This window comes from Muscardinus avellanarius, assembly GCF_963383645.1.
Source record: "Muscardinus avellanarius genome assembly, chromosome: 10".
In the NCBI taxonomy this organism is placed as follows: Eukaryota; Metazoa; Chordata; class Mammalia; order Rodentia; family Gliridae; genus Muscardinus; species Muscardinus avellanarius.
The window spans coordinates 57,297,740-57,318,662 of NC_137796.1; the positions used below are offsets into that span (position 1 = coordinate 57,297,740).

The window sequence follows — 20,923 nt, forward strand, 5'->3', positions numbered from 1 at the left end:
CAATTTTTTATTCTTTCTTTCTTTTATTTTTATTTTGCGGGTCTAGGGACGGAACCTAGGGGCATTCGACCTCCAAGCTACACCCCCTGTCCTACTTTTTATTCTTTATTTTGAAACTGGGTCTCACTGAGTTGCAGAGGGCCTCACTAAGTAGCTGAGGCTGTCCGCGAACCGCGATCCTCCAGGTCTCAGCCTCCCGAATGCTGAGATTACAAGCGTGTGCCACTACGCCCGGCTATTCTTTATTTTGAATCAGGGTCTCACTGAGTTGCAGAGGGCCTCACTAAGTAGCTGAGGCTGTCCGCAAACCACAATTCTCCTGTCTCAGCCTACCGAATGCTGGGATTACAAGCGTGTGCCACCACACCCGGCGTTGATATAATATTTTCGTTGGAGTAAGTTATTAAATTTATTTCATCTATTAAAAATCTTTTTGGATTATGTCTAATAAAAAATTAAAAACTATAGCCTCAGCTACTTAGTGAGGCCCTTTGCAACTCAGTGAGACCCTGTTTCAAGATAAAGAATAAAAACTAGGGCTGAGGGGTATAGCTTGGAGGTAGAATACCTGAGTTCCATCCTCAATACTGAAAAGAAAATATAGAGGGCTGGCCGGTGTAGCTAGAAGGTAGAATGCCCCTGGGTTCAATTCCTAATACCACACACACAAAATAAATAATAAAATAAAAATAAATTAAATAAAATAGGGCTGGGGGTATAGCTTGGAGGTAGAATGCCCCTGGGTTCAATCTCCGGCCCCCTCCACAAAAAAATGTATAATTACATATGTATGCTAATAACTCAACACCTAAGAAAGTATTGTAAAAACTATGGTTCTTTTAAAACTGCACCATAAACCAGGCGTGGTGGCACACGCTTGTAATCCCAGCGCTTGGGAGGCTGAGACAGGAGGATCATGCAGGTTCGAAGCCAGCCTCAGCTGGTTTAAGAGACCCTGTTTCCAAATAAAATATAAAATAGGTCTGGTGCCGGGTGTGGTGGCTCACGCTTGTAATCCCTGCGCTTGGGAGGCAGAGACAGGAGGATCACGCAAGTTTGAAGCCAGCCGCGCACGCTGGCTTAGGAGACCCTGTTTCCAAATAAAAATGTAAAAATAGGTCTGGGAGTGTAGCCCGGAAGTAGAAGGGCTTCCAGGAACCCCAGTACCACCAAAAAAAAAAAAAAAAAAAAAAAAAAAAAATAGGTCTGGGAGTGTAGCCCGGAGGTAGAAGGCCCCTGGGTTCTATTCCCTGTACCACCAAAAAAACCAAAACCAAAACAAAACAAAAAAAACTGCATCATAGTCTGATAAATAATTTTAAAAAATTCACTGTATAGGTTAAGGTGTTTGATAGCAATCAAACTTGCATTTATGTGCTTTCAAAAATATTGTCACAAGCCAGGCGTGGTGGCACACGCTTGTAATCCCAGCACATGGGAGGCTGAGACAGGAGGATCGCTCAGGTTAGAAGCCAGCCTCAGCTACTTAGTGAGGCTCTCAGCAATTTAGTGAGACCTTGTTTCCAAATAAATTAGAAAATAGGGTTGGGGGTATAGCCCAGAGGTAGAATGCCCCTGGGTTCCATCCCCAGTACTGCAAAAAAAAAAAAAAAGTCGCAGCTGGGTATAGCACATGCCTGTAACCCCAGTACTTGGGAGGTGAGATATGAGCACGGCAGGTTCATGGCCAGCCCCAGTGATTTAGCAAGACTCAGGAACCTAGCAAGACCCTGTTTCAAAAAAAAAAAAAAAAAAATAGAGTTGGCAGTATAGCTCAGAGGTGGAATGCCTCTGGGTTCAATCCCTAGTAACACACACACACCCCACAGACATTATCTCTCAGAAGGGCCATGTGAGACAGTCACACTGTGAGAGACGCAGTCATATGGAAACTGTCACATAATGTCCCCAAGTGTCAGTGTTGGGTATACTTGCAAACACCACATACACAAAACACCCAGAGATACCAGACTGTCAGACTGTTATCAGCTGCAGCCCCCCCCCCCCCATGTTGCAGAGTCCTTCAGAAACAGGCACACCCAAGGAGTTTAGCAGGGTTCTAGAAGGTGTCAAAACAGTGACACAGTAGCCAAGTATGTTGACACACGCTTGTAATCCCAACATTTGGGAGACTAAAACAGGAAGATCGTGGTTTGTGGACAGCCTCAGCTACTTAGTGAGGCCCTTTGCAACTCAGAGAGACCATTTTTATTTATTTTTTTAAGGTTTGACCTCTGAGCTACACCCCCAGTCTTATTTTTTATTCTTTATTTTGAAACAGGGTCTCACTAAGTTGCGGAGGGCCTCACTAAATAGCAGAGCCTGTCCGCAAACCGTGATCCTCCAGTCTCAGCCTCCCGAATGCTGGGATTACAAACCTATGCCACCACACCCGGCTGCCCTATTTTTTATTCTTCATTTTGAAACAGGGTCTCACTAAGTAGCTGAGGCTGTCCACGATCCTCTGATCTCAGTCTCCAGAATGCTGAGATTACAAACATGCACCATCACGCCAGCCTCAGCCCTATTCTTTATTCTTTATTTTTAAACAGGGTTTCACTAAGTTGTGGAGGGCCTCACTAAGTAGCTGAGGTTGTCTATGAACCCACGATCCTCCTGTCTCAGCCTCCCAAGTATTGGGATTACAAGTGTGCACCACCACGCCTGGCTGTAATGCGATTCTTGCTCAAATATACCAGAAGTCTCAGTGTCACACGTATCAGTAAGACAGTCACTCATAATATAGGTGCACAAACCGTACAAACTGAACGGAAACAAACACTTGAAGTCTAATGACAGAGGACAGACCAAGGTAAGGGATATGGTACAAAAATAGTTTATTACAAAAGAAATCCAACCAAAACACCTAATAATTTACATTGTTATCAGTGCCCGCCTAAGGCCCCCTCTCTTCCCTCCTCATCTATCTGGACAGGGGAGGAGCTGTTTTCTGTTTCCATCAGCCCAGGGGGGAGAGGACAAAAAAATGGACATTGAGGTGGAATTCTAGACAGGGGGCCGGTGCCTGAGAATGATGGGGTGGGCGTCCTGGGTGGAATGAATACCTATGCACAAGAGGGGACTCAGGGGTAGGTGAATGTGCAAATCCTGGTCCCGGAGATGGGGGGGCAGAGTGAGATCTTCACAGTTTTCAGAAGGACTGATCCCCGCAGAGCCGGGGGGCCCTTCCTTAGGAGTCCTAGATCTGCCCCCCCACCCCTCTCAGCTGCTCCCTGGGGCTGGGGAGGGGGGCACTGGCCGGCCAGGCCCTCGAAGGACCCCAGGAAAGGGCAGGAAGGTAGGTGGAGATGGGGGCAGGAGGAGGAAATTGGGGGGACCTAAGGGGAATCCAGGAGGGTCCTTGGGGGGAGACTGGGAGGGCGAGGAGGACGGTGATGCAGAAAGAAGACCTGTGGGAGAGAAGGGGTGATGGCGGTGAGACCCCAGGTTAGGGGCTGGCCACTCCTGGGGCCCAGGAAGCAGGGTGCTGGGGCTGTGTGGGTGGGGCTCTCACCGTTGGGGCTGTGGTGACTGCTGTCCTCAGGGGACATGGTAGCACTCCTTTCCGGGGAGGGCTCCGGCTGTGATGCGGAGGCCGCCCGCGTGGCCTTCCCTCTCAGGATGTCGATGACCTGCGGGAGGATGGGTCACCATGAGGCCATCACCGCCCTCACCGCCCACCCCTCTGTCTCTCCACACATAATGGCCCCCGCCTCCAGGTGAGGGCCCGTGTCCTTGTCAGTAGGAGACTGGCAAGCTCCACCTTTCTCTCTTTCTCCCCCCCCCTTCTTTTCTTGTTTTTGGTACTAAGGATTAAACCCAGGGGCACTTTACCTCTGAGCTATATCTCCAACCCTATTTTAGTTTTTGGTGGTACTATGCATTGAATTTAGATGTGTTCTGTCTCCCAGCTACTCCCCAAGCCCTATTTTATTATTTATTTATTTATTTATTTATTTATTTAGTGATACTGGGGATGGAACACAGGGGCATTTTACATAGGAGCTACTATATTTCATTCTTTATTTTTTGAAACAAGGTCTCACTGAGTTGCAAAGGGCCTAAGTAGTAGCTGAGGCTGTCTCCAAACGCGATCCTCCTGTCTCAGCCTCCCAATTGCTGGGATTACAAGCGTGTGCCACAAAGCTCGGCCTATTTTGTTTATTTATTTATTTTTTGCGGGTTTGGGGATGGAACCCAGGGGCATTCGACCTCCGAGCTACACCCCCTGCCCTATTTTTGTATTCTTTATTTTGAAACCGGGTCTTACCGAGTTGCGAGGGCCTCACTAAGTAGTTGAGGCTGTGCGCGAACCGCGATCCTCTGGTCTCAGCCTCCCAAATGCTGGGATTACAAGCGTGCGCCACCACGCCCGGCTATTTTATTTTATTTTATTTTTTTGAAATAAAAAACTCACTAAATTGCTGAGGCTGGTCTTGAACCTGAGATCCTGCTGTCTCAGCTTCCCAAGTACTGGGATTACAGGGATGCCATCGCTGCGCAGCAGGCGCGTTCTTTCCTCATGCCTCAGTCTCCCCTTCTGGAGAGCGCACGCCGCGCCCTCGGGGGGGGGGGGGCGCAGGACACTCACCCGGCGGCTGCGGGCCACCATGAGCGGCGTGTCGTTGTGGCAGTTCTTGAGGCCGCTGTCGGCGCCGCTGCGGACCAGGGTGCGCACGAGCGGCAGGAGCCCGCGGCCCGAGGCGGAGTGCAGCGCGGAGCTGCCCGAGTACATCTGCGCGTTCACGTTGGCGCCGTGCTGCGGGCGGGACGCGGGTCAGGGGTGGGGGCGGCGCGGGGGCCAGACCTTAGGGCCAGGCTGGGCTTCTACGAGCTGGACGGGGCGGCGGAAGGACCGCGCCGGGCAGGCCGGGGGCCAGGCACCGAAGGCGGGGTCTGCAAGGCCATGGCAGGCCGTCGAGGGGCAGGGGAGGAACGCGTGGCAGCCCGGGCAAGTTGGCAACCAAGAGGGTCAGAGGGCTGGGAACTAGGCCTAGAAGGGTCGGAGCGGAAACGGGGCGCTGGCCAGGGCCAGAACTGGGCCAGTGCCCAGGGCGGGGGCGACGCAGAGCCAGGGGGGGACGGCGGGGCTGTACCCACCTGCAGCAGCAGCTGCACCATACTGAGGCTGTTGTTTTCCACGGCATGGATGAGCGGGGAGCGACCGCTCTTAATGTCCTGTGGCGGGGAGGAAGGGTCAGGAGTCTCCCCAAGCTCAGCCGGAGAGCCCGCCCCGCGCCCCCCATCAGCTCCGTGCAGCTTCTCGCAGGAGCAGATCAGTAAAGCCCCGCCCACCGGGCCCGCCCACCAGGCACAGGCCCCGCCCCTCGCTCGCTCACCACGGCGTCGATGTCAGCCCCGTATTTCAGCAGGAGGAGTACGGTTTCCTGGCACTCAGTGTTCACGGCCACGTGCAGGGCGGTGAGCCCTGGGGGGGGGGGTAGGTGCAGTCAGCCCCTGGGGTTTTGCGGTCTCAGATGGGCGACGCGCTGCAGGTCTAGACCACAGTGCCCGGAGGTAGCGACTCACCGTCGTAATTGCGGGCCTCCAGGTCCACGGTGCCCGGGGCCGCGCTGTCCAGCAGGGCCTGCAGGCAGGTCGGGCTGCGGTGCTCGCACGCCAGGTGCGCTGCCGTCTGTCCATGGCGGTCCAGCGCCATGGGGCTGGCACCAGCCGCCACCAGTGTCTGGACCATACACGGCAAAGAGGTGATCACAGCCAGGTGGAGCGGTGTCTGGGGAACAGTAGCTGTGAGGGACCCGTGTCCTGCCTCCTGGGGCCTTCCTGACTCCCAGCTGCTGTCACCCAGAATGGGTGAGACCTGGGCCTCTACTCCCGCAATTTCAAGAGGCTGGGCCTCCAACCATCTCTTTCGCAGGACCGGGATTCCTTTTTTGTTGTGCTGAGGACTGAACGCAGGGGTTTCTACCCCGGAGCTACACCGTTCGGTATAATAAATAAATGCAGTACATCTATTTATTACATTTATTTATTTATTTATTTATTTAGTGGTTCTGGGGATTGAACCCAGAGCTACATCCCAGCCTTTTATCTATTTTTTATTTTTTATTTTTTGATACTGAGGATGGAACCCGGGTGCATTTTACCTTTGAACTATACCCCCAGCCCTATTTTTTACTCTTTATTTTGAAGCAGGGTCTCATTGAGTTGCAAAGAGCCTCACTAAGTAGCTGAGGCTGGCTACGAACCACGATCCTCTTGTCTCAGCCTCCCTAATGCTGGGATTACAAGTGTGTGCCAACACACCCAGCTCTTTATTTTATTTTTGTGGTGCTGGGGATTGAACTCAGGAGCATTCTACCTCTGAGCTACACCCCCAGCCCTTCCATTTATTTATTTATTTATTCATTTATTTATTACTAGAAACAGAGTCTTGCTAGGTTGCTGAAAGCCTTGCCACATTGTTGAATCTGTCCTTGATCCTGCAATACTCCTGTCTCAGCCTCCCAAATACTGGGATTATAGGTGTGTGTTGCCACACCTGGCTTTATTTATTTTTTTTTTGAAACAGGGTCTCACTAAGTTGCTTAGGATTTTGCTATATTGCTGAGGCTGACCTGCGATCCTCCTGTCTCAGCCTCCCAAGTACTGGGATTACAAGTGTGTGGCACCACACCTGGCTTATTTTTGTTTGTTTGTTTTGAAACAGGGTTTCACTAGGTTGCTCAGAGTCTTGCTGAATTGCTGAGGCTGGTCTCAAACTTGCAGTCTTTCTGGAGTCAAATGCTCTACCACTGAGCTATACCCCCTCTGCTCTTGCAGTCTTTCTGTCTCAGCCGTGCAAGTACTGGGATTACAGGTGTGTGCCACCACACCTGGCTCTATTTTTTCATTTTGAAACAGGGTCTCGCTAAGCTGCTGAGAACCTTGCTAGATTGCTGAGGTTGTCTATGCATTTGCAATCCTCCTGTCTCAGCCTCCCAAGTACTGGGATCACAGGCATGTGCCTCCAAGTTTGGCTTCAGGATCTGGATTTTGAGCCCCTAGCCCACTCCTCCCTCACATTAGGAGTCCAGGTCCTTGGGTCCCTTTCTTTCCAGGAACAAGACTCTAAGCCCCTAGGACTCCCCCCACCCACCCCCTGCAGGATCCAGAAGCCTGGAATAACCTCCTTAGCCCCAAGTCCCGTCCCCCGACTGTGCCTCACCTGCCGCAGGTTGTTGTAGATGTCTAGCTCCCGGCCGCCATGCTGGAAAAGGATGACTAGCCAATGGACAAATGGCAGGTTGTCCTGCACCACAGCAATATGGAGAGGCCTGAGGAGCAAGAGCAGTCACAGACATGAGGAGCCCATCACTGGACACCAACTCCAACACCTGCTGGGCACTTTGGAAGCAGCTCCAAATCCATCATTCCTCTTCACCATCCCTCCACCCCAGTTCCGCCACCACGGGCTTCCTCCTCGACTCCTGCAGCCCCCTCCACACTGGCCTGCCCGCCTCCTCCTGCCCTGCTGCCTGCCCTCCACAAACAGCAGGGCCCCTTAAAATTTATTTTTGCTGTGTCAGAGCCTTGGGTATGCTAGGAAGCGCTCTACCACTGAGCTACACCACCAGCCCTGTGTATTGTGTGTGTGTGTGTGTGTGTGTTTTACTGGGGATTGAACCCAGGGGCATTCTACCTCCAAGCTACACCCCAGCCCTATTTTTTTAGTCTTTTGAAACAGGGTTTCACTGAGTTGCGAAGGGCCTCACTAAGTAGCTGAGGCTGTCAGTGAACCGTGATCCTCCAGTCTCAGCCTCCTGAATGCTGGGATTACAAGTGTGCATGACCATGCTTGGCTTACTTATTATTTTTTTTAATTATTTTTCTTTTTTTGTGGTATTGGGGTTCCTGGAAGCCCTTCCACCACCAGGCTACACTCCCAGACCTATTTTATACTTTTTTGTTTTTCGAAACAGGGTCTCTTAAGCCAGCGCGGATGGCTTTGAACCTGCGCGATCCTCCTGTCTCCGCCTCCCAAGTGTGGGGATTACAAGCGTGCATCACCATGCTTGGCTTACTTATTTTGAAACAGGGTCTCACTAAGCTATGAAGGGCCTCTGTAGCTGAGGCTGACTGTGAACCTATGATCCTCCTGTCTCAGCCTCCCAAATGCTGGGATTACAAGTGTGCACCTCCACGCCAGCCCCTCAGCCTTATGTTATTTATTTATTTATTGGTACTGGGAATGGAACCCAGGGGCATTCTACCTCTGAGAGACACCCCCAGTCCTACTTTTTATTCTTTTCTTTTCTTTTTTGCAGTACTGGGGATGGAACCAGGGCATTCTACATATGAGCTATATCCCCAGCCCTATTATTTATTTATTTATTTATTTATTTATTTATTTATTTATTTATTTTTGCAGAACTAGGGATGGAACCCAGGGGCATTCTACATTCGAGCTACATCCCCAGCCTGACTTTTTATTCTTTATTTTGAAGCAACTATGTTTCAGAGGGCCTCACTAAGTAACTGAGGCTGTCAGCAAACAGATCCCCCTTAACTGGCTTCTTTATTTTTATCTTGAGAGTCTCACTAGGTTGCTGAGAGTCTCATTACATTGCTGAAGCCATCCTTGAACTGTCCATCCTCTGGTCTCAGCCTCCCCAGTACTTGAATTACAGGTGTGCAACATCACACCTGGATTATCACTATATAACATCGTTATTATTTGGTACTGGGGATTAAGCCAAGGGGCGGGAGTTCTACCTCTGAGCTACACCTCCAGCCCTATTTTTTATTTTGGCACCTAGAAAACAGCTAAGTCGGAGCAGGTGCTCTGGAGCACGTGCTGAATAAGCGAATCCATGTCAAGGATTCCATGTCAAGGACTGAACCTGCTGATCCTGTTTCTGTCCCTCTTGAGGGGGCCACAGGTTTCCCATCTGTGACTTGGGGGGAAGGGTGGATTCCAGGCTGGCCAAGTCTCTGCCAGTTGTACATCAGGCTCAGCCTCCACCGGAGGGCCCACAGTGTAGAACAAAAGCTTTGAGGAAGGGGCAGGGTGTGGGAGGCAGATCATTGCTCACAAGTCCAGAACTCCCTTCCAGACTGAAGGATTCCTTCCCCCAGCTTTTGGGGAGGTGTTTAGCTTTCAGACAACGCAGGAATGACCTCAGCAGATGAGAGCTACTTTCCCAAGGTCATGTCCCATGGGGGCAGGGACAGCTGCCTTGTGGAGACTGATCAGTGCCGGCATAGAAAGCCTCACCCAGCCTCCTGGCTCCAACTCTGAAGGCCACCCCAGCCTCAGCACTCCCTGTGGGCTGGCTCTGGCCCCATGGAGACTACCAGAGCAGCTCAACCTGCCTCTGCCCAGACCTGCTTCCTTCACCCCAGGCTGCTGACCTGGAGAGCACTCCCCAGGGAGTCTCCTGCTTGCTCCCCAGGGATCCTGACATGAAAGAGGGACAGGGCAGAGGGCAAGAGGTTGACTGTTGTACACAGGCTGCGGGACCCTTAATGGAAGTCCACTTACTGGAACAGCCACCTTCTCACCCACTCCTTCCTCTTTTTTTAATTTTTTTTAATTTTTTGCATTACTGGGGATGGAACCCAGAGGCATTTTACCTCCGAGCTACACACCCCAGTCCTATTATTTATTCTTGATTTCGTAACACGGTCTCACTGAGTTGCAAAGGGCCTAAGTAGCTGAGGCTGTCCAAGAACTGTGATCCTCTGGTCTCAGCCTCCCAATCTTTCTCCTATTTCTGTTGTAGTTTTTGGTGCTGGGGGTTGAACCCAGGTTCATTCTACCTCTAAGCGACACCCTCAGCCTTTCTTTATTTTGAAACAGGGTCTCGCTAAACTGCTGAAGCTGACCTCGAACCTGCTATCCTCCAGTTTCAGTCTCTCAAGAACTGAGACGACAGGCAGGGGCCATGGAGTCTGTCTCTTAATACCCAGGGCCTTGCTTAAGGCAGCAGAGAGCGGCTCTCCTAACAGTGCAACGTGCACCCAGAATTCACAGTTAAAGCCCTCTCCTCAGATGATTTTGATGGAACTGCTGGAATCCTGGGGTCCGGGGACCTTTGGGGGCCCACCCCACTGCAGGGTGCAAATAGAAACTGCAGCGCTCCCTAGCGGTGGGCTAGAGCAAAGTCACGTTGCGGGTAGGAGCCCACCACAGCTGCCACAAGCCAGGAGATTATGCAGGCGAATTCTTGGGACCTGGGACCTTGTCCATGAAACTCCAGTTTAAATAGAGCACTTAGGGGAGGGTGCAGATCTGGGCCAGGGCTTCCGGGGAACCGCCTTCTCCTGCTCCCTTGATCTCCCCCGACGCCAGGCCTGGGTCGCTCTCCAAGCCTGGCGGGGTTAAGTGAGGGCAGAGACGGCGAATGATTTCACAGAAACAGGCCGGGCCCGAGTTCCCATAAACGCGCGGGCCGCAGGGGGTGGGGCGGGGCTGGAGGAAGTGGGGACGGGAGGGGCGGCCCAGCCCTCCGACTTCCAGTAACAGGTCTGCGGGGCGGGGCTCCGCTTCCTGCTCCCGGGGGAGGGAAGCCTGTCCTGCCGGGGATCTACCCGGCCATCCCCGGGCACCCCAATTTCCATCCTCGAACTGGGCGGGGAAACTGAAGCTAGGGAGAGCCAGCTCCCCTGGGGTGCAGAATCCCGAGTCCTTCAGCCTGTGGTGGAGGAAGGGGTGGGGGCAATTCTGGGACACCCCCGACCCGCACGAGCTCAGATTCTAGCTGGCTCTGTGTCCCTCGGATCCTTACCCACCCTGGAAATCTCTTGGGAGTCAGGAATACAGTTTCATAGATGAATAAGGACTAACCTCATCTCTTGAGCTCTGGGTTCCCAAGTTGCCCCTCCCTTCCTGACCCCCCCCCAACCCCAGACCTGGGAATACAGTGCCCCAATCCTTGCCTCTTTGGGGATGTGGACTCCAGGCCCCCAGGCACGGCCAGTTTCGCCTGCAGGCACGCGACTGGGCAATTTCACAAGGCCTGGCAATCAGTTTAATATTCTGCTGTTGCTGTCACGAAATTCTTCGTGTGTGTGTGTGTGTGTGTGTGTGTGTGTGTGTGTGTGTGTGTGTTACTAAGGATTGAACCCAGAGGCAGTCTACCTCTGAGTTACACTCCCGGCCCTTTTTTTAGGTTTTATTGTTTTGCAGTACTGGGGTTGGCACCCAGAGGTATTCTACCTCCAAGCTATACCCCCGGCCCTATTTTTTATTCTTTTTTTTGAAACAGGGTCTCACTAAGTTCCCGAGTGTCTCCCTACTTGTTGAACCTGCAATTCTCCTGTCTCGGCCTCCCAAATGCTTGGATACAAGGGTGCACCATCACGCCCAGCTGAAATTAATTTTCGAACAGGAGTCCTGTAGATTAGCCTAGCTGGCTGCAGGCCACTCTGAGCTCCAGGTCTCCAAGCTGACCCTAATCTTGTCTCTCACCTCCTTGGAGACCAGGGAACACAGTCCCCCAACTTCGGCCCTCTGAGACTCAGGGCACATGCCTCCCTATCATTATTATTATTATTATTATTATTATTATTATTATTATTTATTACAATTATGGTACTGTGGATTTGAACTCAGGGGCATTCTAACACTAAGCTACATCCTCAACCTTTTATATTTTAAAAATTTGGAAAGAGGGTCTCCCTGAATTGCTGAGGGCCTTGCTAAATTGCTGGCACAGGCCTCAAACCTGGGCTTCCCCTGTCTCGGTCTCCTAAGTACTATGATTACAGGTGTGCACCACCAAGTCTCACTCATGCCCTCCCCCCCCTTGAAGACCTATATTTCTGGCTCCAGGGTCCCCAGCCTCATGGGGGTCCAGATGGTCTTTCTTGCTCTCTTGTGAGCAGCTAAAAGTCCAACCTTTGCTTCTTTGGGAACCAGGCTTAGCACCCCCCCACCCCAGCCCCAGTGAAGCCTGATGGGGCGCAGCCTGGGGCTGGGCCGGCTGGCGGTTCCGGTAAAGTCCCAGCCCCAGCGGAAGGGGTTAAGGTTGGAGGGAGCGCGCCGGGAGGGGGAGGCTGCGAGCGAGTGCAGGGTGCTGACGTGGGGAGCCGAGCAGCTGGGCTGTGGTCGAGTTCTGCGGGAAGGGATTTCCCCCAGCAGGCAGCTGAGGTCAAAGTGTTTGCGTTCGGGAGAGGGAGGGGGAAGGGCTGGGGCTGGAGAAGGATGGGCCCCCGCGGCTTCTTGCCGGAGCCCTGCGTTCAGGCCACAAACCTCTCATCCCGGGATTCCATACAAATTAAATGTGCTTTAAGGCCGACCCCCAGAGGTCCCCAAGCTGGAGGGAGCTGGGCTCCGCTGAGCCCTTTATACACCTCAGGCACTTTCTCCTGCTGACGAGGCCGACAGCCCGCCCCTCCCGTCGCGTTCAAACACTCCCCACTCCCAAGTATTGAGCCCTGCTCCTCGCCAGGAGATACAAGTGTATAATCAATGCATGAATCCTCATTGTGACAGGCCTATGATAAGGCCCCACTTCCAAACAAAGAAAACCGAGGCTCAGGGATGGGAGTCACTGGGGCCCCTCTCTGCAGAAATGGGCCAATTTATTTCTCCCTATGGCTCCTAGACCCCAGACAGATTCAACTGTATAGAAATCATCTCAGTCCAGCTCTAGTGCACGCGTGTGATCCTAGTACTCAGGAAGCTGAGTCAGGGGGATTGCAAGTTCTAGGACGGCCTCCGCAGTTTAGCAAGACCCTCAGCTCCTTAGTGAGAACTTGTTTCAAAATTTAAAAAATACAAAGGAATGGGAATGTACCTTGGAGGTAGAATGCCCCTAGGTTCAATCCCCAGTAACGAAAACATAAAACAACAAAAAATAAATCAATTAAATTTTAAAAAGAGCCGGTTGTGGTGGCACATGCTTGTAATCCCTGCGCTTGAGAGGCGGAGACAGGAGGATCCCACGGGTTTGAAGCCAGCCGTGCTGGCTTAAAAGACCCTGTTTCCAAATAAAAATATTAGCCGGGCGTGGTGGCGCACGCTTGTAATCCCAGCATTTGGGAGGCTGACACAGGAGGATCTGGATTCCGACAGCCTCAGCTACTTAGGCCCTTTGCAACTCAGGGAGACCCTGTTTCATTCTTTCTTTCTTTTTCTTTTTCTTCTGTTTTTTGGTGGTACTGGGGTTCCTGGAAGCCCTTCTACCTCCAGGCTACACTCCCAGACCTATTTTTATATTTTTATTTGGAAACAGGGTCTCTTAAACCAGTGCGTCTGGTTTCGAACCTGCACGATCCTCCTGTCTGCACCTCCAAGCACCGGGATTACAAGCGTGACATGACTGGCTTTATTCTTTATTTTGAAACAGAATCTAAGTTTCAGAGGGCTTCACTCAGTAGTTGAGGCTAGCTGCGAACCTGGATCCTCCTCTCTCAGCCTCCCAAGTACCGGGATTACAAGTGTATGCCGCCAAGCCCATCTTTAAATGTTTCACTTTATAAAAAGTTACACACGCAGAGCCAGGGCTTTGTAACACATACCTTAAGTACTTTGAAGGCTGAGACAGAAGTATCAGAGGTTTGAGGACAGACAGCCTTGGCAAGTAGTGAGACTCTTCAGCAACCTGGCCAGACCCAGTTTCAAAAAAAAAAAAAAAAAAAAAAAAAAAAAAAAAAAAAGGAAATCAGGCTGGGGGTGTAGTTCAGGGTTAAAGTACCCCTGAGTTCACTGTACCCCTCCCCACACCTGTTCCAAAAGAAAGAAACTTACACACTCCGAAATATTTTTCTGCCCCTCCCTTATTATTATTATTTTTTTCTTTCAGTACTGGAGATGGAACCCAGGGGCATTTAACCTCCAAGCTACACACCCAGACTTTTTAAAATTTATTTTGAAATAGGGTCTCACTGAGTTGCGGAGGGCCTCACTAAGTAGCTAAGGCTGGCCATGAACCGCGATCCTCCGGTCTCATCAGCCTCCCGAAGGCTGGGATTACAAACTGGGATTACAAGCGTGTGTGCCACCACACCCGGCTGCCCTGTTTCAAAATAAAGAATAAAATGCAGGGCTGCGGGTGTAGCTCAGAGGTGAAATGCCCTGGGTTCCATCCCTAGGACTGCAATAAATAAACAAACAAATAAATAAATAAATAAATAAAATATAAAATAGGTCTGGGAGTGTAGCCCGGAGGTAGAAGGGTTTCCAGGAACCCCAGTACCACCAAAAATAAATAAATAAATAAAGAAAGAAAGAAAGAAAGAAAGAAAGAAAGAAAGAAAGAAAAAAGGAATCATCTTATGTCTTTTTCACAGAGCCCCTCCACACCTATCGTTCCTGCTTTTACAGAGGGGTAACTGAGGCAAGGAAGCAGCCAGCTGAGATTCTAAACCAGGTCAACTAGCAGTAATCATGATGGCCAATTGGTCTGGGTGCTTATTAGGTACAAGGCACAGGGCCAACCCATCCCTCTGGTGCAGGATTCCTAGGCAGCCCCAGAAGCCTGTTCCTCAAACTGTAGGTAACAGGCTGGGGACCGTGGGGTCAGTATCGGGAACTGTCAAGTTAATGCAGCAGATGATGACCACAGACAGTGAAGGAGAGACTGGATTAGAAAAGGGCCAGGTAGATCCTACGCAGGGAAGGTGAGCGTTGTTTTGCGTGTCCCCCCCCCCCCCCCCCCCGCATTCTATCTCCACGCTAGACCTCCAGCTGCTTTTTTCCTTTTTTCTTTTTTTTTTTTTTTTAATTGGATACTGGGGATGGAACCCAGGGGCAGTCTACCTCTGAGCTATACCACCAACCCTATTTTTTTTCCCCCCAGTACTGGGGATGGAACCCAGGGGCATCTACCTCAGATGCTATACCTCTAGCCCTGTTTTTTATTCTTTATTTTGAAACAGAGTCTCACTGAGTTGCAAAGGGCCTCACTACGTAGCTGAGGCTGTCTGTGAACCACGATTCTCTTGTCTCAGCCTCCCAAATGCTGGGATTACAAGAGTGTGCCACCACACCCAGTTCTCAGCCCTATTTTTTAATTCTTTATTTTGAAATCGTGTCTCTCTAAGTAGGAGAGGACTTCACTAAGTAGCTGAGGCTGGCCGTGAACCTGTGATTCTCCTATCTCAGCCTCCCAAGTACTGGGATTATAAGCATGCACCACCATACCTGGCCTTATTCTTTATTTTGAAACAGGGTCTCGCTAAGTTGCAGAGGGCCTCTCTAAGTAGCTGAGGTTGAGGGAGAATCTGGGATCCTCCTGTCTCAGCCTCCCAAGTACTAAGTTTACAAGCATGTGTCACCATGCCTGGCTTTTATTTATTTATTTGTTTTTTTGGTGGTACTGGGGATGGAACCCTTCTAACTCCAGGCTACACTCCCAGACCTATTTTTTATATTATATTTGGAAACAGGGTCTCTTAAGCAATCCTCCTGTCTCTGCCTCCCAAGCACGGGGATTACAAGCGTGAGCCACCACACCGGGCCGTATTTCTTATTTTGAAACAGGATCTCACTAAGTTGCTGAGGGCCTAGCTAAGTTGTTAAGAATGGCCCTCAACCTGTGATCCTCCTGTCCCAACCTCCTAAATACTAGGATTATATAGGTGGGCACCAGCATGTCCAGCACGCAGCTTATTTCAAATTTATGTGTGTGTGTGTGTGTGTGTGTGTGTGTGTGTGTGTCTGTACTTGTGTGCATATATAGTGGGTGTAAGATAAAGCAATAAGAACAATAATTTTTCTGTGTGTGTGGGTTGAACCCAGGGCCCTTCTACATACAAACTATATCCCACTCCTATTCTATTCTTTATTTTTATTTTTATTATTTTTATGTTTGTTTGATTTTTGGTGGTACTGGAGTTCCTGGAAACCCTTCTACCTCTGGGCTACACTCACAGACCTATTTTTATATTTTTTTATTTGGAAACAGGGTTTTTTAAGCCAGCAAGGCTGGCTTCGAACCTGCGCGATCCTCCTGTCTCCGCCTCCAAAGTGCGGGGATTACAAGCGTGCGCCACTGTGCCCGGCTTATTCTTTATTTTTAAAACATGGGCTCACTAAGTTGCAGAGGGCCTCATTAAGTAGCTGAGGCTGGCCACAAACCTGATCTCCTTCTGTCTCAGCCTCCCAAGTACTGGGATTATAGGTGTGTTCCATCATGCCCGGCTACATGTATAATTCATATATGAAATAGATCAATTAAATGTAATTTTCATTTTTGGATTGTGATAGTTAGGGGGGGGCCTGGAAATATAGCTCAGTGGGAGGCTGTGGGTTCCATCTTCAGCCCTGGGGAAAAGTAATTTTCAAGACCACAGTTCCAAAAGCAGCCTCAAGAGGTGCGTGCTCTTAGGGTATCCATTTTTCATTGACAACTGAGGCTGAGAGAGGGAGAGGGCTTGCTCAAGGTCACAAGCCCATGCAGGAGATAGGACTCTAACTTAGATTTGTTTCAGCCGAGCACCCCCATTTTTGGAGGACTGACCCCCACTTTCCACCTCCCATTAATAAGGGACCGTCACTTACGTGTCTCCGTCCTCATCTGCACGGGTGGCCGTGGCGATGTCGGCTGACAGGGAGTGTTCCATGGAGTACATCATGGGATACAGGGGTGTCGGGAGGTTCAGCAGAGGAAAAGGGGGGCCCATAGGTGTGGTGGAGTATGGAGGCAGCAAAGATCCTGGACAAGGAGGACAGAGAGAGGACGTGCATGAGGCCAGGCACACAGACCCTCAACCCGCACCCCTCTGCCTGGGTCCCTTTTATTCCTAAACTGCACCCCAAGACAAACCCCCATCCACAGCCCTCCTCTGGGCTCCTGCTGCCTCACTGTCCTTAACTGACCCCATCCCCTACCAGAAAGAGCCCCTTGAGGGCAGGGGGAGCCCCGGGGTCGTGCAGTAGGAGGGCCCCAGGGCTGCCCACTGAGTGACTTTGTGACCCAGGGAGGTGGTGATGCATGAAGATGGGGTGCCGTGTGCGGTACGAAGGCCCACTGGGTCTGGGGAGAGAGGCGAGCTGGAGTCTGTTCAGATCAAACTGCTGCAAGGAGGCCGGGCGTGGTGGTGCGCACTTGTAATCCCAGCATTTGGGAGGCAGAGACAGGAGGGTCACGGTTCGTGGACAGCCTCAGCTACTTAGTGAGGCCCTCTGCAACTTAGTGAGACCCTAAAAAATAGGGCAAGGGGTTTGGCTCGGAGGTCGAATGCCCCTGGGTTCCATCCCAAGACCTGCAAATATACCAAAAAAAAAAAAAAAAAAAAACCAAAAAAAAAAACCTGGCAGCAGGCAAATCCGCATCTGCCGGTCAAGCGCAGCTGGGGAACACTGCGACTTGCTTTCACACCCAGGGATGGAAACGCTGGGACACAGAGGCAGGCTGCCTGGGCATAGCTCAGAATGCCAGGTACAGGAACTGGGCGAGGATCTGGGGGTACATGAGATGGAGTCTTGGCAGCTTTGGGGGGTCTCCCAGGGATGCCCCTTCCTGGAGACATGGGATGAGGCTACCTGTGGACTCTTGGGTCCCATTTCTAGGTTCTTGTGTCTCCAACACCAGGTTTCGGGGCCTACGGCCTTCCATCTAGAGACCCTGGGACCCCTCATGTCTGCCCTTAATCTTTAAGCCCCAGAATTCCCTAGTCCTACCACCCATCCCTAAAATTTCCCCAGGGCCACCTGACCTTGTGACCCACACAGAACCCAGATCATTTATGAGTACATATTATTGGGCGCCCAGAAACCGGGGTCTTTTCCCCACGGTTCCTCAGAACCGACAGTACCTGGGATCCTGAAGTTCCAGTAACTCCCATTGGATCCTTGTGATCCCAGGCAGGGGTATTCAGACCCCAGCACTGTTCTCCTAATTTTCATGCCTCCTGACATCTTGGCCCCTGCAATTTTAACATCCTGGGATCAGTCTCCTTAGGACCGCAGTCTCTGTTCCGTTGACTCTCTTTGACATCACATTTCTGGATAACCAGAAACCCCAGTTTCTCAGGCTCAGTTGTGGATTCCTCATAACCCTACATATTTATTATTATTATTTATTTTTTTTTTTTTTTATTTCTGCAGTACTGGAGATGGAACCCAGGGACCTTCTACCTGTGGGCTATACTCCCAGCCCTACTTTTTTATGCTCTATTTTGAAACAGGGTCTCACTGAGTTGCAAAGGGCGTAAGTAGCTGAGGCTGTCTGTGAACCTGAACCACAATCCTCCCCTCTCAGCCTCTCCAATGTTGGGATTACAATTGTAGGCCACCACCCCAGGCTTCCCAGCCCTATTATCTTTTTAATTCTTTATTTTGAAACAGGGTTGCAAAGTACCTCACTAAGTAGCTGAGGCTGTCTGTGAACCAAGATCCCCAGTCTCAGCCTCCCAGCAGGGATTACAAGTGTGCACCCCCCTCCAGCTGTGTTTTTTTTTTTTTTTTTTTTTTTTTTTTAATTTGCAGTAGGGGAATGGAATCCAGGGTCTCCTGCATGCTAGGCAAACACTCTTAACACCGGGCAACATCTTCAGCCCCTTTTAATTTTATTTTGAGACTGACTTGCTGATTTGCCCAGGCTGGTCTTGAACCTGGATCCTCCTGCCTCCAGCCTCCCCAGTAGCTGGGATTGCAGGCCTGGGCCACCCAATCCAGTATATTATCTAGTTCTTACCAGTTCCTAATTCGATGTCCCTGGGACACTAGGCTTTGCCCCGATTCCCTGACAACCCTCCTATCTGTACCCCTAAGCACTGTTCCCTGACCCCCATTTTCTTGACCCTGGGCTGTCATCCAGGGCCCCTGACCCCCAGCGCCCGGGGCCCCCCATCTCTTTATCCCAAGGCTCCGAGGTGAGCTCATAGGTGTTCCCGGGACCTCAGGTCCCGGCCTCCCAGCCCTCCGGACCCGGTGGACTGGTCTCTGGGTGTCCAGGCTCCGGTGACCCTGTGCTCGGCCCGACCCGCAGGGGCCACTCACCCGGGTAGTACCGCGCCTCCGGTCTGGCCAGGCCGTGGGGGGCCCCCGGGGCCGCGGAGCAGCCGCCGCGCGGGGGGCCGGGGGCGGCCGGGGGTCCCGCGGCGCCGCGGGGGGCGGCGGGCTCCGGGGAGGGCGCGCGCAGGGGGCGCTTGCGCAGCGGCAGCGCGGCGCGGGGGGGCGCGGCGGCCTGGGGCCGGGTGCGCAGGTCCACGGGCCCCTCGTCCATGGCCCCCGCGGGGCATCGGGGCATGGGGCCGCCGGGCGGGCGGCGAGCGCGGGCTGCGGCCGGGAGGCTGCGCGCCGGCGCCGGGACTTCCCCTGCGGCCGGCGGGGCCCGAGGGACTTTTGTCGGGCGGGGCGGTGCCGGTCCCGCCCCCGCCCGCCCCCGGGCTTTCCTGGACTCCGCCGCGCGCCGCCCCTGGCCCGCGGCGCCTGCGCTCGGCCTCGGTGGGGAGGCCGGGAGGTCGGGAGGCCGGGAGGTCCGGAGGCGCTCTTTGCACGACCTGGTGTCTCTCTCCGAGCCTTGGTTACTGTCTCTCCACCCGTGGGCTTCGGGGTTCAGGGCCACCCCTCTTGGGTCCCCGCGGCCACCGGCCCTTAGAGCTTCCTCTTGGGTGCTGTCTGCTTCTCCGCTTCTCCCCCGGGGCCAAGTCCTTGGGACCCGGGGTCGCCTGCACTCGCCGGAGTCGCGACTCCCGACTCCCGCTTCCTTGCCCGGGACGCTCGGAGCCGCGCACTGCAACCACTACCACCACCTCCTCCTCTTCCTCCTCTTCCTCCTCCTCCTCCTCCTCCTCCTCCTCCTCCTCCTCCTCCTCCTCCCCCTCCTCTCCTCCTCCTCCTCCTCCTCCTCCTCCTCCTCCTCGTCGGCGGGAGGCAAGGGTCGTCCCGGGCAGTGCCCGCCTCTGGACGGGCGCGCAGGAGCTGACCACCTGTCCGCCTCCCCTGGCCTCCTCGGCCTCCTGCGTGGTTCTCACCAGCTGCGGGCCTGGGGGTCGGGGGTGCGCGCCGGAACACCGACGTTCTGCCCCTGCGGGGTCCCTGCACCAGCCAGAGCCCGCGGCCACAGGCTGGCGCTCGGGGAATCCCCACGAATACAGCGGGAAGAGACTCGGAAGCCTCGGGCTCGGCGGTGCACACCTGTAATCCCAGTATCTGGGAGGCTGGGCCAAGGGGATTGCAGGTTAGAGGCCAGCCTCAGCAATTTAAGCAGACCCTGTTTCAAAAAATAAAAAGGGCTACGGGCGTGGCTCGGAGGTAGAATGGCCCTGGGTTCAATCTTCAGTACCCTAACCCCCCAAAAAAGGTGAAATTGGGAGAGAACAGAGAAGAGAGGCAGAGAGGTACCTAGAAGGTACAGAAAAGCCAGCTGGACATTTGGAGCGGCCGAGGCCAGGCCCCCCCGGGGGGGCAGGTTGGCCCCCTTCTCCTCCAAACCCCCACGGGGCGGGGCTGGTGGGTGGGGAACAGGCCGGGCGGGTTGGGGGCTGACTCACTCCCAGAGCCTCCGGCCCCGCCCCTCGCTCCCTGTCCCCGCCCCAGGGCGGGGCCCAGTGCCGGGGCTTTCCCGGATTTCCCAGGGGGCGAGGCCGCTGCTGGGGTGGCGTCCGGGTCATTGAGTCACAGAGGGGGAGGGGGACAGGGAGACCTTGGGGACTCGGGGCGGGGACTGGGTCTGCGCCCCAGACCTGCCAGGGTGCTCGCGAGGTCTCCCTGGCCGGCTGCCGGGTCTCCCTGGGTCTCTTCAACTCCGTCCCTCCATCCCCCTGGCTACCTTCTGTCCGTCTCCGGCCCCGCCCTCGGTCCCTCTGCGTCTTCAGGTCTCTGGGTCTGGGTCCTCGGCGGCGTCTCTCTAGGGCCTTGAAAGTAGTAGGTGTGGGGACCTGGTACCTGGGAAGGGGCTTTGGCTGGCGCCCCCCCCCCCTAGATAGTTAAGCCGGGGTGTGGGTAGCAGCTCTAGGCGGAGACCTCGCCCCTTTTCTTCACTTTCTAGATGCCCCCCTCAGCGACGTGGGAGGGGGCACAGGCCTG

The 20,923-nt window shown here is 53.1% G+C and overlaps 1 protein-coding gene across 1 annotated transcript; it reads right to left on the minus strand.

Annotated features, from left to right (window-relative positions):
* Nucleotides 1-3,222: 3,222 nt before the first annotated feature.
* On the minus strand, nucleotides 3,223-19,142 carry BCL3 (BCL3 transcription coactivator; the record flags this gene model as incomplete). Its single annotated transcript, XM_080704266.1, has 9 exons — nucleotides 3,223-3,410; nucleotides 3,515-3,632; nucleotides 4,592-4,759; nucleotides 5,101-5,178; nucleotides 5,340-5,428; nucleotides 5,530-5,734; nucleotides 7,169-7,277; nucleotides 16,451-16,604; nucleotides 18,893-19,142. The coding sequence occupies 9 exons, from the start codon at nucleotides 19,140-19,142 to the stop codon at nucleotides 3,223-3,225; spliced, it is 1,359 nt and encodes a 452-aa protein (XP_080560392.1).
* Between the last annotated feature and the right edge of the window lie 1,781 nt (nucleotides 19,143-20,923).